The 17773-nt window shown below is 33.6% G+C and overlaps 1 protein-coding gene across 1 annotated transcript; it reads left to right on the top strand.

The window, feature by feature from the left end:
- Nucleotides 1–12874: 12874 nt before the first annotated feature.
- Nucleotides 12875–14835, top strand: LOC127843836 (protocatechuate 3,4-dioxygenase beta chain-like). The gene is made up of 2 exons (XM_052373707.1): nucleotides 12875–12947; nucleotides 14054–14835. Exons 1-2 carry the CDS (start codon nucleotides 12941–12943, stop codon nucleotides 14665–14667), a joined length of 621 nt encoding a protein of 206 aa, XP_052229667.1. The 5' UTR covers nucleotides 12875–12940; the 3' UTR covers nucleotides 14668–14835.
- Nucleotides 14836–17773: the final 2938 nt, after the last annotated feature.

Raw genomic sequence — 17773 nt, forward strand, 5'->3', positions numbered from 1 at the left:
TCAATTTATCTATATATCCACTAAATAAATCGATATATTAAAACCAGTAGAACTAATTAATTAGTCGCTTCCCTATACTATAAATATTATAAATCACAGCACGGATATATATGGTGGCATAGAATTGGCATGCATTCCTCTTTTTTAAATGCTATAGATCCTCTTTTTTTCTTTCTTGTTTCCACGACAAACTCGAACGAGTTAGCTATGTCGTGGGAAAGACTAAGTCGAGGGAACGAGATATAAAAAAGTAGTGCATAACTAAATAAAAGAGGAGTGCAATCAAAAAATGTGCGGTGCAGTAAATTAAAGAGGGACGCATACAACAAAAGAGGAGATATTTTTTAATTGCACTCCTCTATTTTCCCACGATATTATTACTCGAGCGAACGACTTACTAACTCGAGGGAATGAGTTGGCTATGTCGTGGCACTGACTTACTAATTCGAGGGAGCGTGATAGAAAAATGAGGATTTCAATTAAAAAAGAACGGTGCAGTAAATAAATGAGGGGTGCATGATGATCATGGGTAAAAGTTAAATTGGTATAATAAACCATTTGATTGGCAGACTTACTCGTGGTAACGAGTTAGTTAAGTCGTTCCCTCGAGATAGCTTAAACTTTCTACTATTTTGTTTAATGCATCACTCCTTTATTTACTGCACCTCTCTATTTTCATGCAAAAATACAAAATCTCAGAAGAAGCACTAATTTGGATCAATTAGCTATGCTATATGGACTTTTGACAGATTGAAAGTCAGGCCAATTTATGTCATACATACGTACCTCAAGAGCTGCGTATGTCACAATACACACTACACCAGTAGGTTGTGAAATGAATGCGCACTCATGCAAAAGACCCGCCTAAGTTATTATATTTTAATTCAAATACTCATGGTTATCGTTTTTTAAAGAACCATAAAATAGGTATCAGATGTATGGTAAATAAAATAATATTTCAAAGCTTAACCTAATTACACTCGGCTATTTCTAAACGAAATGGTGAACATGTAAAGATGAACATTAAATAAGAAAACAGTTATTTATATGAGCCAAACATGATGTTCTTCTACGTGAAACTGACAATGTGGCTCCAATAGCCGAAAATAAATGTGTTTGTATCGATTGACCTTGTTGCGAGCTTTTGAAGAGGCACTTCAAAGTGGAAACTTCAATAAAGCTGTCAACAGAATATAAAATTCTATAACATACGGAATTCGTAGTCAAACCAGAGACTTAAATATTCAAACAACCGGCCATGAAAAAAAATGTCAACGTAGTTCATGAGCGTTATTCATATAATAATTTCGCAAATAAATACCCATTATATCATAGTGTCAATATCGATGTTAAAAAACACGAATGGGACGTGACCCGTACTGATTAGTTTGTGGTGCGTATTCTACAACCTTTGCCTTGAATTTCTTTTGATATAAATTGTGGCATTTATAAGGCAAATAACCCGTAACAGGTTTAATCAATAAACGTCTAATTATATGTGATAACTCAAGTTCTCAATGCAGTTCATATAGTGCACCATGTAATGAGGTCTATATTCGGCATTAACACACGACCATACATTCTTCTAATACTCAGCCAAATTAAATTATATTTATTTCCAAACCGAACTATGTGTACCACTTAAGATGACGGATTCAAGATTTATGATAAATACGTTCGTAGCGCCAGTAATTTCAAGAATTACAAATGTGTGAATACCTCCTGAGCAGCCTTACTTCATGGTGGTCGACTGAATAATTGTACTTTACAAGAAGGAATGTGTTAATGTTTATGATATTAAGTTGAGAGTTCTTAGACGAAAGTCTGTCGGCATGGTTCGATTATCAGTAAATACCAAATCGAGAATACACTACACAAAAAAAAAAGAATTTTGTTGATTTTTTAACATTGTGTGTGCTCATTTTATTAGGCACAAAGTGCACAATCTGTGTTATTGGACGCTTTGATTTGGGAGTCGCCATTCGCCAATTGTTCTTGTGCCTTTACATATTATTATATTATTATATTACAAAAGACTGGGCGAATGTGTCATTTAACAAAATTATTGAGAATTATTTCCATTTTCTGTATAGTAGCTTTACAATATTTCGAAATATGAGCTGCATATACATATAATAGGTAAATATACAAACGTGAATTCTCATTGTCAATCAAAACCGTCTTAAAAGATGAAATCCACATTTATATTCATATGTACATAGTGCATCATAATCAGTTAAAAATATCCCAAAATGATAATGCTTTATTCGACAATTACGTACAAATGTATAAACGTGATCCTCATTTAAACTGGCAACGAAGATAATTTGGTTTTTGTTTTAACTACATTTCAAATTCAACTAACGTCTTCTCACAATACTGAATAAATGCCATTCTTCTAAATTACTAGACTCGTTAATGAATTGTTTTGTTTTGTTGCATACTTAATTTCAAAACCGTTTTGTCTGGTTAGCACAACATGATGTAATCAGTCGGGGATCTTGCCCGATTGGGAAAGTTTGGGAATCCCTTTTTGACTTGCCCGACCGGGAAATATTGATTGAAAAATTGCCCGATCAGGCAAGAAAACAACCATTTTTTCATATACCTTGTCAAAACGTGTCCGAGCATCACACAACCCATCCAAGAAACAACTTATGTTACCACGCCTATGCAGTAAACTGCTATTTTTTTAGTGGTTGCAAATACCATTTTCAGACGAAAACTCGTTCTGAAAATGATTTATGATCCAAACATACACTGCGGGAACATGTTACACTTGTTTTGCTTTTTAAAATAGAATCTATCCACAATATAGAGTTATGCTAAAGAGGAGAAACCAGAATGAAATATATGCCACTGCAATATAAAGAAGTGAAACTCCAGCTGCTGGAGCAATATTGAATTCTCATTAAAAACAATTAGTTGGTCCTTTATTTAAGGCAAGTGACCGATTGCACAAACAGTACAAAACAGCACAATACAGCACAATACAAACCAACATAAACACAAAATATGAATAAAGCTGGGGTCACCGCCTTGGAACGGTCAATGCAAAGCATTGGGGGTTTAAACCGGTTATAGAGCGCTCAACCTCACACTTGGCCCAACAATATTCATAATACATTTAAGTGTAAATAAAATTTAACGTCATAGCATTGTAACTCAAATCAAACAATAATAAAAGGGAATAAAAACGCATTCAATTTAATTACAATTTAATTACTCAATGGTATTGAAGATACCAGAGCAACAGAGTTACAACTTTTTGACGAACGATAAAATGAAACTACAAACAAGTGTCAACTACATTCCTTCTTTATAGAAAAAGATTTAAAAATAAAGCGTCATTAAGTTAAAAAACCGAATGTTGAATACGGTCTACCCCTAAATATTCGCCGTACACAGTTTAATTTTATTTTACTATACGCCGTACACACCAGGTTATATTCGCCGTACACAACGAAGTTTATATTTTAGCCAAACATTTGCATACTCACTAGATTTTTGGACTGAAACTTGCAAAAACCGATAGTTTTTATAATTCTATGTGCACACCATTGAACAATTCGGCAAAATTAGTATACTTTCCTCGGACAAAAGGAAAAAAGATGTCTCAATGAACTTAACTTTCGGTACCTGGTAGAAATAGATTGATCTATTTTAACACTCGAATGTATTAATAAAGAACTCCAACTACTTACGATATAAGTTTGAAATGTCCACTATTAATTTGTCACACAGTTTTTGGAAAACGTTCGCGATAAAAATGGTACAATTACTCTTTTCACGAGCACTACTTCTTGCGTGATGTTTACTTGCGCTTCGCTGGTCATATATTTCCGGTGGTGATGATAGACGGCCACCAGTATGAGAACAAAAATTAAACCAGTTTAACAATAAAGTGTAAAAAGGGTTTGTATTCTTATTGCTTACTCATATCCATCGAAATTTTAAGGTACGTATAAAACCAACGTCTACATGAGGCCTGTTTGATTTTGTCATAAAGCACAGGAACTCAGATGGAATCTTTCCGGTCCATACATTAGTCGTGCATTATGGGGTTTCGAAACAAATTTGCACAACTTATTATATAGGCGAAGTTTAGCGAACATAATTATGTTACGCCTTTAAAAATCAAAATCGCTACGGATGCTTAGAGTTTTGGTATATTCCTTTAATCGAAAAGAAAATAATGGTATTGCGTATGATTGGACCTTGAATTACAGGCAGAAATTATCTAGACAGTGCATCAGCCCCATCGCTTGCTTAAAGGTCTAGGTCACTGAGACCGTTTCACTTATGTGCAAATCCCTTACTCCTTATATATGGATACAGCTCGATAACTTCATGGTGCATGATAGGATTTCAAAATAAAGTTACACATATTAACAATTCAAGGCAATGCGTCGCTTGCAACAACCATGTCGCTTGTTTTAAGGTCAATGTCAGAGTATAGACTTTAAAGAGACTTCGCATTTTGGGGCATATTTATTTTTTAACATGGCTAAGGCCACCCCAAATTGATCTGTTGGTCGTCGGATTTGCCGCACCTATTTTTTCTAAATGGATTTATATATATTTTTTATTTTTACCGCTCGCACTCATTTTTGTGTCCTTCTGTAACCATAGCGCATGTATTTGTTTTAATTTGTGAAAGAAAAAAAAACGCGATCTATCAGAAACGATTTTGACGCTGAATACGAATGACAAATAGAGTGTTTCGTAACTTTTTTAATCGATAACTGCAGACGCTAAAAAGTTCGATCGAGACGACCAGAAAAAATGGCTTCCTGCGCGAGCAATACATGTTTCGCTGTCATGACCGTTTTAACAAATTGCGGTGAAAAGTTGCTGCAGCCAACCCTTAAAAATGTAAACACATCTTCTACGTTCTGTGACTTATTTGAATGTGTTTGTTTACGTTCGAACATACATCTATCAGCAGATACCGTTGAAGCACGTTCAATTTCAAACAACATCGGGAAACATGACGTAAGTTTTTTTAAATACTTTTTCTTCATTAAATGGGCATATGGACGGTATTTCCCTATAAGTAGGCAAATTTTCCTATAACACAATTGTAAGTGAACAAAAAATAAACATAAAATCATTAAATGCTGGCTATATTCTAAAAGTTTCACAGGGACAATGTTTTATCATTTATAAAATACATGGTTGACGGAACATGTTTAACAGCTAGGTCCGTGTATTTCAAAAACATCAAATAAGTTCTTTGTAATGTATACATTTATTTCAGAAAAATACAATACCGTACTAGCCATCGATAGGCCCCTTTTAAAATAAGGTAGCGACAATGGACTATATGCATGACCTTTGTCCGACTGTCTGTCATTATCATCTTAATGATTGTCCCTCTTCAAGTGCTATTGCAACATGGTATACCTTTTCACAACTTTCACTGTTTAAAACTTCAAACAAATATATGCAGTAGTAGATAAACATGTGTCCCTCACTTCAATGATATGGTTTACATGTATATTTTGTTTTCAAAGGTCATATGCAACTTACTCCTATAAATATTAGGTCGATATATATTCTTTGTATAAGAATTGATTTGAATGTAAAATATAGCTATTTAAACCTGTATCTCTTGATAATCCAATATTTTTCTATCGATATGTGATTTTCTTTATTCTTCGCTCTTCGCTCGCTCGAGAATTTTCCTGTTTTCAAAAAAAATATTTTTTTTTTCGCTCGCCTCTTCAACTTTTTTTTCAAAAAAATCCGTAGACCAACAAATCAATTTGGTGTGGCCTAAACTTGTGTAATGAAATAAAATGTTCGTTTTCAGCCCATAAATGTATTATGAAGGATGGTATTTCAAAATAAATCGGCATAAAGTATATTGATATCAAAACTGACATCAATTTGTTCACTTTAAAGTACACGGCGGTCACACAGTACACTTGTGTTTGTGTATAAGCCTAATATGGGAATAGTTTGAGTTCATTTCTTTTACCTTTAATGATGAGATAACGATATTAATTGGCAAATTGTATGATCATATTAAGGCGTCATGTCGCCATGAACTAACTGTGGCGCTCGCTTAAAGCTGCGTGTAACAACGGTTACACAGTTCCATACAAAGGTTCACATTATGTATATATAAAACCGCTTGCTTTTTTGTCCTGTGACATATATAGCAGTGACATGAAGGTCGCTTGAACAAATTTTTTGTACAAACTCTAACTTCTTCAAAATGGCCTTGTCCGCAAAAATGTGTCCATATGAATTTCTAACTAGAAATGGCTCGGCAGAGGCCGACGCGAATCCCCACGCCGCATGTTACCCAGGGGCGCCCTAGGGTTGGTAATGGGGCCATTCATAGTTGAGATTGACCGTATTGTCATAAGAGAGGTTCAGTATCAATTTGAAATGAATCGGTGTAGAAATGAAGAAGTTATAGTTAAAGGCAATTTGTGGTGGGTGTGGCCTATGCGGGCGGGGCGCCCCAGTGTTGGTAATGGGGCCATGCATAGTTGAGATTGACCGTATTGTCATAAGAGAGGTTCAGTATCAATTTGAAATGAATCGGTGTAGAAATGAAGAAGTTATAGTAAAAGGCAATTTTGGGTGGGTGTGGTCTATGTGGACGGGGCGCCCCAGGGTTGGTAATGGGCCATGCATAGTTGAGATTGACCGTATTGTCATAAGAGAGGTTCAGTATCAATTAGAAGTGAATCAGTGTAGAAACAAAGAAATTATAGTAAAAGGCAATTTTGGGTGGGTGTGGTCTATGTGGGTGGGGCGCCCCAGGGTTGGTAATGGGGCCATGCATAGTTGAGATTGACCCTATTGTCATAAGAGAGGTTCAGTATCAATTTGAAGTAAATCGGTGTAGAAATGAAGAAGTTAATGTAAAATAACCTCAAGAAATTAGTGAAAATCTCTGACCCTGCCCCACCCCAACCCGCATAACTTTTGACTCAGGGGTCAGATCAAAATTCCTAATAGTGCAGGGTCGCACATATGCTCATAGCTACCATGTGTGTAAGTTTCAAGGTTCTAGTGCTATTAGTGTAGGAGGAGATAGTGGCCAGGACGGACAGACGGACGGACAGACGGCGGAGATAACCACAATATCCCCACGCTTTTCAAAAAGCGTGGGGATGAAAATCTACAAAACACATTCGCGGCTTTATATATTGCCATTTACGAACCTAATAAGGAGCAGCTTGCCCTGATTGTGTCCTTGAATTTTGTTAGTAACTGGTTAAACTACTCATGACGCGTGTCATGCATAGATGGCAAACTAAGTGCAGAGTATATATTTATAATAAATTTATATAGTATACCGTTTTTGAACTAGGTTTTGAAATAGATCTAACTAGCTGTACAATGTAGTTCTGTTTCAAGTGACCAGAGGTTTGTAAATGTTTTTAATATCTGTATTATATGTTTAATTAAAATGAGATGTTCGGAAATCATACCGATCTTAAATTAAAGAAAGAAAAAAGGCACACTCAACTGGGCTGGAACAACTGACTCTTGGAGTAAAAGTCTAGCACATGTACCACTCGGCCATTCGCGCTCATATTATGAGTGGCGTATTTTTAACTTTATATAAGCGAACCTCATTATGTAACAAAATCTAACGATAAAAACAGAACTCTCCAAATTATTCAATGGTTTCGCGTTTGTAATAAATTATTAGATTCGTAATGGCAATATACAAACGAGTTATAATTTTTTGTTTGTTTATTTTTCAATCGTCAAAATGTGCATTTAATGTATATTTTAGAGCATAGTAAATGTTTAGTATAACTGTGCCCTCGAAAAATAGTTATATTACTACAACAAAGATTTGCAAATCTGAATGAATTCATGTTTTCTCTTTTTTTTCCATTTACCAAAACGTGAAAAGGTCGGTTTTAATTTAACAGGTGGATATGAGGATAAATCCCTGAAATATATTGCCTTTTTATGCCATTTAATGGATAATTCGGCCCACAATATCGCCCTTTAATTTCCGCGCGTATTATAAACACATTTCTGTGCGTTATTTGCAGTCAGACCGGTGTGTACACATCGATAATACCCTTACCAATCCCTTAATTAATGTTCATAAGATTCTCTAACATAAAACATAGAGTTATTATCGAAAATGATTCATGTAAACATAACAAAAAATACGAATTCTGTATACCTCACAATGTCCACTAATTATTTAACATTGTTGATCCCAATCACTGTGACGCTACTAGCGTTATACTCTGCACCTGAAAACAAAGGGCAATTACATCTTAAAATAAAAAGGTTATTGTTATTGTTCTTTTACAGTGTATTTTTCGAAAATTGTTTCATCGATGTATGCAGTTAAATTTGAATCTCTCCAATACTATTTGATTTATAATGGTCAAAATAAAATATCACTTTATCACTAAATAAAACAAGACAATAACTCCAAAAAACCAAAGAGTTATCATTCTTGAAATCTGGACTTCCTACGATGTTCCATGTAGATTTATGAAGTTTCAGCTTAATACATTTAATCAAAATAGAGGCTAAATAAACTATAGAGCCTTCGAGAAATTAATAAAGAACAATATTAAGTAAACGTTGAAGAAACATTTTCCTGCTCAAGAACACGCATAAAATAACTTAGAAAAACAAACAAACAAATAAGTAATATCAAAAGCAAATAAGTTAAAAGAAGAAACGTAAATGGTCTTCCATTATTTTCTGTATTAATCCGTAGTATTTTCCACATGCTAAATGAACGGACACATTGGTCACTTGACTACACTCTTGCAGTATATTTTAATGTCTTGTAAAGCAGAGTGGTTTCATGCTGTGGACGTAAACTATATCTCTGATAGAATGTGCTTTATTTGGTAAATATGTTATCGTTTGCTTTTCAAATATGGAATTATCTCAGCGGAATATATTTTCTTTATTTAACATGTTTGTAATCTGTGACATCCTCGATGCTACCTGCAGCAGGTATTTAACATAAATGGTAAGAGCCCTTCAAACACAGTATATTATTAAAAATATGAAAACTATCAGACCTTAAAAAAATTGACAATTAAAGTTATACTAAGCCTGCATGCATGTTTACAGAGCAGTGCATATCATCTTGTTGCAATGATCAATCTATCATTTGAAAACCTGTACGAACAATAAATTGCTGTTCGTATCAGATTTGTCGTCTGCTTAGTAAGCATAAGGCCCCAGGTTTAATTGCTTTTCTTGGAGCAATCTTAAGATGTCCTCTTTAGACACCAAGTAATGATTATACCCAGGACCTTTAAGAGTATTATTTGGGGTGTTTATTGTCGGATGCGAATAGTGTAAGATAAATAGGCGTGTGGTGTTGATATATCCATTGGTACCATTTAAACCTTAAAAGTTTACATTTTTCAAATATAAAGTATAATTTAATATACCTCTAATGTCAGATATTGCAGTGGTAATTTAGTAAATTAACGTTTTTAAATTGTTTCAAACATTCTGAATATGCTTGTATATTGTCTTCTGTGAATGAATCTGAATACTACCAACATTAATATTTTTTTTTAAAGATGCTTAATAAAAAGCCACTACTTTTCAGTTAAAATGTAATCGACAACAGGTTTGTACCATGAATCGCAGACATATACACACCTTTATGCATTTACTACCAGCAATAATGATATGCAATAAAGTAAAGTTGAAAGTCATTAACTCTGCCAGTTTCAATTTTCGTGAAGAATAGATAAATTGCTCCTATCATGAAAACATTCTAAAGAAATCTTAGAGCTCCGAATGTTCATCATAGATAATGGGATTTATACGGGTTTCTTTTCAGGATTGATCAATTGTGTAAATATGTTTTATCTTTACAGCTCACTAATAATTAAATCTATACAAGTTTTTTGATTTAAATATAGTCTTTTTGAATAATCTAGTGTGCCATCCAATATGGCATAAGGGATTAAAAGTACAGAAACTGCTTCATGAATTACGCCTAACTTGATAATTATTGTATTTCAATTCCAACGCATTTCAACGCATACTTACAGATGATTCATGTACAAAATGTTCGTATGCAAAACAATGAATGTATGTGCAGTGGATAAATAATACACCGCATTCTGGTACGAACTGTAAGCCTTCCATGATGTGTCGGCGGTTATGGAGATGGCTTTAACCATCTGTTACTGAAACAAACGAATTTCATAGTTTTAATGAATTCCACAGCTTGACTATTTATAAATAAATGTACCGTTAAGTTCTCACTGTCATATTTCAAACAATGATATTGTATGAATACATGTGTCACTTTGGTGGATTTACATTTTAACATGAATTAAGAAAAAATTATATTAGGTTTATTCTGAGTTGGCATTACCATAAATTATACAACGAAAGATTTGTGAGCTTTTAAAGACATTAAGGTATAAACTACTTCTGTACAAATAAATATACACATTTTGGGGGAAAAGATTCTAATTTACCTAAGTATCTAAGGGTCATAAATCGATGAGCTGATCCAAGTCAATTCGGCTTCAATTGCGTCAGCTGAACGCCTTTTTAACCAATGTGGTAATTCAGTCATCATTTAATTAGGCCTGCCTTTTAAAGAAGTTTCTTATTTGAACTAACACAAACAATCCTGATGATTGATGCCAATCCGATTTTTTTTTGAATTTGAATATATTCGCAAAATTAACTTTTAAATGTCATGAAAGATGTGCGGGCAAAGAAATTTGAGTGATTTCTGTCCTTGAATATCCTTATAAAATTATGACATAATTTGTCTTTAATAAAAGTAACAAAAAACGTTTAATCAATCTATATGTCATAATGTTTGGAAACGTTAATAGAAATAAACATCTTGTTTTGCTTTCACAAACGAACAAAGTTGCGATGTTTCAATCGCAAATATAGCTATAACATAGCTTAATGTATATGATTGATATTCTTAAGATGCCTCTTCGTGGTTTCATATGTTTAGCTAAGCCGCAAGATATACGAACAAATGCGGACAAATATAGCAAAACTAAACTGCTAACATTGCACCATATGGTGAATCTGGTTTATGTGACAAACGGGAATGTTCTTAATCTCTTTAACTGCATCTAAAGTAGACCACACATAATAAACCAGTTCAGAGGCGTGTGTTTATTTAGGCACTTTGGCAAAAGCCTAAATAAGTGCAATCAAATGCGGTGTTTGTTAGCTGTGCCGATCCTTTTTACCGCTTTTTTTTAAGAGTCAAATGTATCTCGATTTGAGATATATTTTATAAAATAATATAGACCCATACACAAAATATTGTAATAAGTTCATACATTCATTTTGTTAATTGTTGCTAACGTTAGTTTCATGTAGCCATACAATTAGTACCCTAATACTCTGATACGTATAAAAAAGGTTCAAATGGTAAAATAAAAATTGAACGATTATCATACCTTTACATGTCTATTAAAATCGTATAACTGAGGTTTAATGATAGTGTGTCATCTGCGAGAAGAAAGAGTTTTGTTCTGTAGAAGCCTTTTGAAATATAAAGATTGTTCTCCAAGTAAAACAATGTTGAAGGTCGTCTATGAATTATTTGTACAACACTATATTTTAAATGTATTATTTATAAAACAATATATGGGGTTCAAGCCCCCTAGTAAGACAGGTTGTGAGATCAGATAGATATATATTTTTGTTAATAATTCCCATCGTCTTTTCATAGTATTGTACCTATTTTCAGAACAATTGTTTCATTCACGTTCATTAGATGACAAACAAAACTGTTTATTTTTTTGCCACAATAACGGGTTTCTCCATGCGAACATCATGACTGCGATTAACATGTTCGGGAAACTAGGACACAAAATGCGAACAATAAAATAACACAGTAATTAGTTCAATTTCATTTATTGTATGGCTTGACAATATTCACCTGGTACTCGTGAATTCCATAAGCATACATTTACGCGTAAATTGTTTCCTAAATATTCATACCGTTTTCTTCCTTTACGTTTTGCACAAGACCATAACATTATACTTAGTTAGGTTCAACTGATTCAAATTTCTTCGAGTACGGAAATCGATACATTCTCAGTAGAGATTCTTTAATAGAGCCATTCATAAAGGTATGTACCATGAACATATTTTGGAGCTACTGTGTAATAAATGGAGGTTATTCGCTGGTTTGGGTATAATATTGAATTTAAATCACGAGTGATCAGAGAACTTACACTTTTCATCAATGGAGCAGCCATGAGGGGAAATATTAATTTCTTAGATCACGAGTGGATTAAATCCAATAATCTACCGATAGAAACACATTTCCGTTACATTTTTGCTTTTGCTACATTTGTTTACATTTTTAAATGGTTAAATTAATACTTTAACGTGAAATATAATGTCATGACGTAAAAAACACGACGTCATTTTATCGTAAAAATTAAAATTTTCGAGCATTGTTACTGAAAATGTTTCACTTTCAAAAACCGTGAATTACGAATTTAAAGCACCGGACATTTTCTAATTTTGCAAGGGCTAAATAAAAGAAATAAAATAAAGGAGTACATGATTGCGTTTTTTAAGGTTTTAAACAGAATGATTAGCGCTAAACTATTTTCCCTCAACTCTCGAAATCAATACAGATTGTCCTATTTTGGAGGATACATTGTTAGCACCAGCATGTATACTGTATACTGTAAGGCTATGTTTTCACATATATGAATGACTACCATATTGAATTATGTCAACGTGTTTATTTAATTTCATAAAAGTATTGTTGCCACATGATTTTTATCGTTGATCTTTAAACATGTTAAATAGTTACGTTCCATCGGTTTCAAAGCCATTTCGCGTTCAGGCTGTCTGGGAATCGTCATTTTTACGCTTTGTTTTTACTTAGGCGAAACATACAATTAGACGAGAAACATCCTTTAAGAAGAAATTCGTCGTATGCAGTTACCCCGCACGCATGTCAGGTAACAAGTAGTATTTCTAAGTGTATTAAACGATTGCGTGATAAATACCATTTTTGATTGATTAAATAAAAAAAAAAAATTCCATCAACTTGACCAATATATTGAGTAGGTTAGTGATGATTCGCGATACTTGCTTACCAAACTCGAGTAAAATATGTGTGTATGATGGCACGTCACTAAAACAAGCTTGCTCGACGATACATATGAAATTTTTATGTATGATTCATTAAGCCGGATACCATACATGATTTTATTTCCATTTCAAATTGTATGTCTGTGTATTACCAATAGATGCATAATCAAAGTAGCTCCAATAATAAGGAAAAATAAGACACCCAAACTAAAGCACCCCGTAATTGCAGCGGATGTAATATAACTAAGAACTATGCAAAAACAGCATCCGCGATCTTTGATTTCATTGATTTAACTGAAGTTTCACCAATATAAATCAACACCAACGCCGTATTTGCTTTAATTTAGATAATTCTTGTACAAATGTACTGTGGTTAGCAAACATTTATTATTATTTATATATACATTGAACATGTCTATTCTATTTTATCGCTGTCTGTCCACCCATCCCCTTCGTAATACCGTTATTTTGTATACATTATTTCTTCCTACTCTCTTGCAGTTGTATGGCGAATTCACATAATCTCATCAAATGCTTAAACATGTTTGCTTGTTACGTTCATGGATGACATGCAAATTAAATGAATCAACTACTTAAAGATAAAGCGATTAATAAGAAAAACTAACAGTTGGTGATTCTAAGCAAATGATAAAGGATAAGGATAAACTTTTTTGCACAAATATATACGAATCACAAATTATTTAGAGTTGGTTTCATACGTTAACAATCTTCCTTTTTCTGCAAGGATTGGCAATATGTTAATTCTGATTTAATATGTTCATCTCACTTAAGCACTGACTCAATCAACGATTTCTCTGGGTTTGTCATATAAATATGCATTTTGCTACGCGCAGATACGAACACTAATATAAACTTTAACTTGAAAAAATCTGAAGTGAAGAAAAGGTTATATTCCAATGTTAAAATATTGAAAACAGAAATATGTTTGCTATTATATGTCTGGTTTTTATAGGCACAATAGAAACGTCTATTGCCGGACAACAGGAAACGTGTAAGCCGACAACTTCGGATATCCTCGGCCCTTATTACTTAGAGAATGCTCCGAGAACTAATTGGATCTGCCAGCAAAGGGGCCACAGTTCCAAGAAATCACGAGACATTGTAGTGGAGGGCCGGATTCTGGACGAGAACTGTCGACCGTTGCCAAAGGCGCGTATTGAGATCTGGCAAGCTGGCGCGGATGGTAAATATTCGTCAAAGTTCGAGTGTAGGGGGCATCTTTTCTCCGACGATGACGGCCAGTATGCCTTCATTACTGTTCGTCCGGGCAAGTATACCATGGATGACGAATTTAGGCCGGCACACATCCATTACCGGATCGTCAAACCACTGTTTTCTACGCTTGTAACGCAGCTGTATTTCAGCGGGGATTCAAGCCTTGGAGAGAAGGACGCATGTGCTGTGTGTCACTCCGGAAGTAGCGACTTAGTGACCCCTATCATGGACAGTTGCGACACTTTAGACGGTGGCGGAGAGTGCTGCATAGCTACAGCACACTTTGACATTGTCCTGGCTCGTATCAATGGTACGTTGGCAGACGCCAAGGTTTCAGACAAACAAAAATAGAAACCATCAGACTGGCATTAGAGAGGGAAATGTACAGACCTGTGGTGCAAGGTTATATCGCATATAGCCGCTAGATATGTCGCATGAATGAAATATATAATTTTATTTAAGTACTTTGACTACTGTTTTCACGTTAACATTTTCTTTGTTGTTAATTATCAATGTTGTCGTCAAATATAACGGGAGTGGAAAACAACGCTTTTTCAATTCATGCAGAAAAAAAACTGATTTATACAAGAAAGAAAACAATAACAAATATTTCTCCGTACTGCTATCGTTCTGCCTATTTATGCAGCGATATTGTCTTAGTGTTCGATACTTCAAGCCACTGATGCGATTTTTCAGGACTTGCAATTTACAAAAGAAATCTCAAATTGCAAAATAAAATACTTTCAAGACGAAAATTTGCCTAATTTAGATAACGAGGTTTTGTAACCGATACAACAAAATCGAGTCGTCAATTTAATTTTATTAATTTGTGTGTGCACTGTTTTATATTTGAAGCGACTGTCTGATTATTTTTCGGAAATCGGCGACTTATAGGGTGTTTACGATGTTTCATTATAACCAGATAATGACATTTGTACCCCCTTGACATTTAATACCCAGGTCGTTAAATTTCATAGGAGATGTGTTTTGTCTTTGTTCTGTTCCTGACATCATGCGATTGCTCTCAATTTACCAGCGCCACTAGCCATTTGAATGCCATCTAGCACACTGTTAACTACATGAGTGAACAATGGTCGGTCCATGAAGCATGGGCCGCACTATGTTACGAATTCGAAGTCTTTGACTATTTCTATTTTGTCGTAGTTTAACTTCTCAAAAAAAAAATATTAACACATTCTAATTTAAGAAGGGTTAACCGCATAATACTCCAAACATAGATTTTTCGCATATATAACACATAAACCACGCTGCAGATCATATTCTGGTTGATAAACACGTGAACATTCAACAAATGTTTTAGAAGTATTTAGAAATTAGTCGCACCGATGTCTATAAAGCTTCTGGTTACGGAATCTTAGCAAGCGTAACATGACTTCAATAAATCAACATAATACTACAGTAGACATTGGCCAAGTCAATATTTACCTATTCCATGCAATGTTATCTTTATTTATTTTTTAATTTAAAAACCAAGATGGATACGCAGTACTAGTTTGATTCGGACACATATCGACTATAAAGTGCATACTTAAATCACTCAATGCAAATGTGAACTGTTTAATATGAGTTAAAATAATGCCATTACCAATTTCAATGGAAATAGCATTGCTTTCCTGACGTGTTGGTACTCGCTCTTCGCATACACATAATAACCCTTTACTAAAAGCTTTTTCATCGTTTTGTCAGTTTCATGGGAATAAAATATAAACAAACAGAAAATATGTCCTTCACCATGTTCGATATAACAAATGTTTTGATGTGACTTTTGTAGCATTAATTATTAAAATTAGTGTATGTTTAAGATTGAACAATATTCAAACGTTCAGGACAAGCGCCAAAATTAAAAAAGGTGCAACTGTAACAAGATGTTTTTTTCATTTACGTTATTATATATTCAAATATGAAGTAAAATACCATATACACAAATAATAATATACATTATTGTCATTACAACATTTACATACTTTAATGCGTGTACTTGCTAAATTCATTGTGGCTTTTTAATAAAATAACAACATAACTTAAACTATTCAACAATTCAAATAATGGTCTACTATTCTTTGCAGACTTTGAAAAGGCATTCGATCCACTTAATCATTCTTTTATGTTCGCTTGCTTAGAAAATATGAACTGTGGTGAAAGTCTCATTAAATGGGTACAACTGTTCTATACCTATATTAATAGTATAATTACCAACAATGGCTTCTTCTCAAACAGCTTTAACATTGAACGAGGGGTTCGACAAGGGTGTCCACTTCCAACATCTTTATTTATTATATGTATCGAGTATCTATCACATCCGATCCAATCAAATAAACATATAAATGGCATATCGCTAGAACATGGAGAAAAAATCAAACAGTCCCTATTTGCTGACGATGCAACTTATTTTTTAAATGACAATTACGACTCTTTCCATAACCTAATAGAGTCGCTAACCCTTTTCGGAATGACATCGGGTCTTAAACTAAACAAACGTAACTGTACTGTGCTACGGGTAGGTAAGTTTAAAAAAAAGTAATGTTTCTCATTAAAAAAGAAATGAAGTTTAATTATTGGACATTCAACGAAACCACCACGTTAGGAATTACATTCAGAAATAATGAAAATAATACAGTTCTAAAAAAACATACTGCCTAAATTACAGAAATGTAAAAACTGATTCAAATCATGGTAACACCGTAGCGTGCACAAATCGGAAAACGGTATTAAAAACGTTTGCACTTCCTAAATTAATTAATTTATTAACAGTTCTCCCAAATCCACCAAATGATATTATTAACGATCGATATAAATTCAAACATTTTTAATTCCATATGAGACGATAAACTTGACGAAATTAAACGAACTCAGTTAATTCAATCCGTCGAAAATGGGGGTATCCAATTAACGAACATTAAACTCATTCTTGAATGCAATCAAATGCAGCTGTGTTAAAAGAAGATAGTACCAATACAAAAAAGGTGATTCCTTACTTTTTGAATGTAACATCAACAATAATATCTAACATGAAATTGCAAACGAAAACATATTTCTATCTAATGTTCTATCAGCATGGAGTAATGTTGCTCATAACCTAGAAACCCAAACCAACAGTAAAACTATTTTATGGAACAATAAAGACATAACTTCAAACAATAACACGTTTTTCTATAAACATTGGTTTGAACGAAATATAAAATATGTCGACCAATTATACGACTACAGAATTAAGGACGTCTACTCTTTTGATAATATATGTTATATATACGGAATACCTTCAAGTAAATTCCTAAAGTACTACACATTAATCAAAAACATACCCACACATATTAAATCTATAATCAATACAAATAACACATCATTTGTAGAAAACATGCTTGCAAGAAAAAAAAAGAATTTTTTTTACACACTACCAATTAAAAACCCTATTGAAAACTCCAAAACCCAAAATTAA

The sequence above is a fragment of the Dreissena polymorpha genome, chromosome 9 (genome assembly GCF_020536995.1).
Source record: "Dreissena polymorpha isolate Duluth1 chromosome 9, UMN_Dpol_1.0, whole genome shotgun sequence".
Classification (NCBI taxonomy): domain Eukaryota; kingdom Metazoa; phylum Mollusca; class Bivalvia; order Myida; family Dreissenidae; genus Dreissena; species Dreissena polymorpha.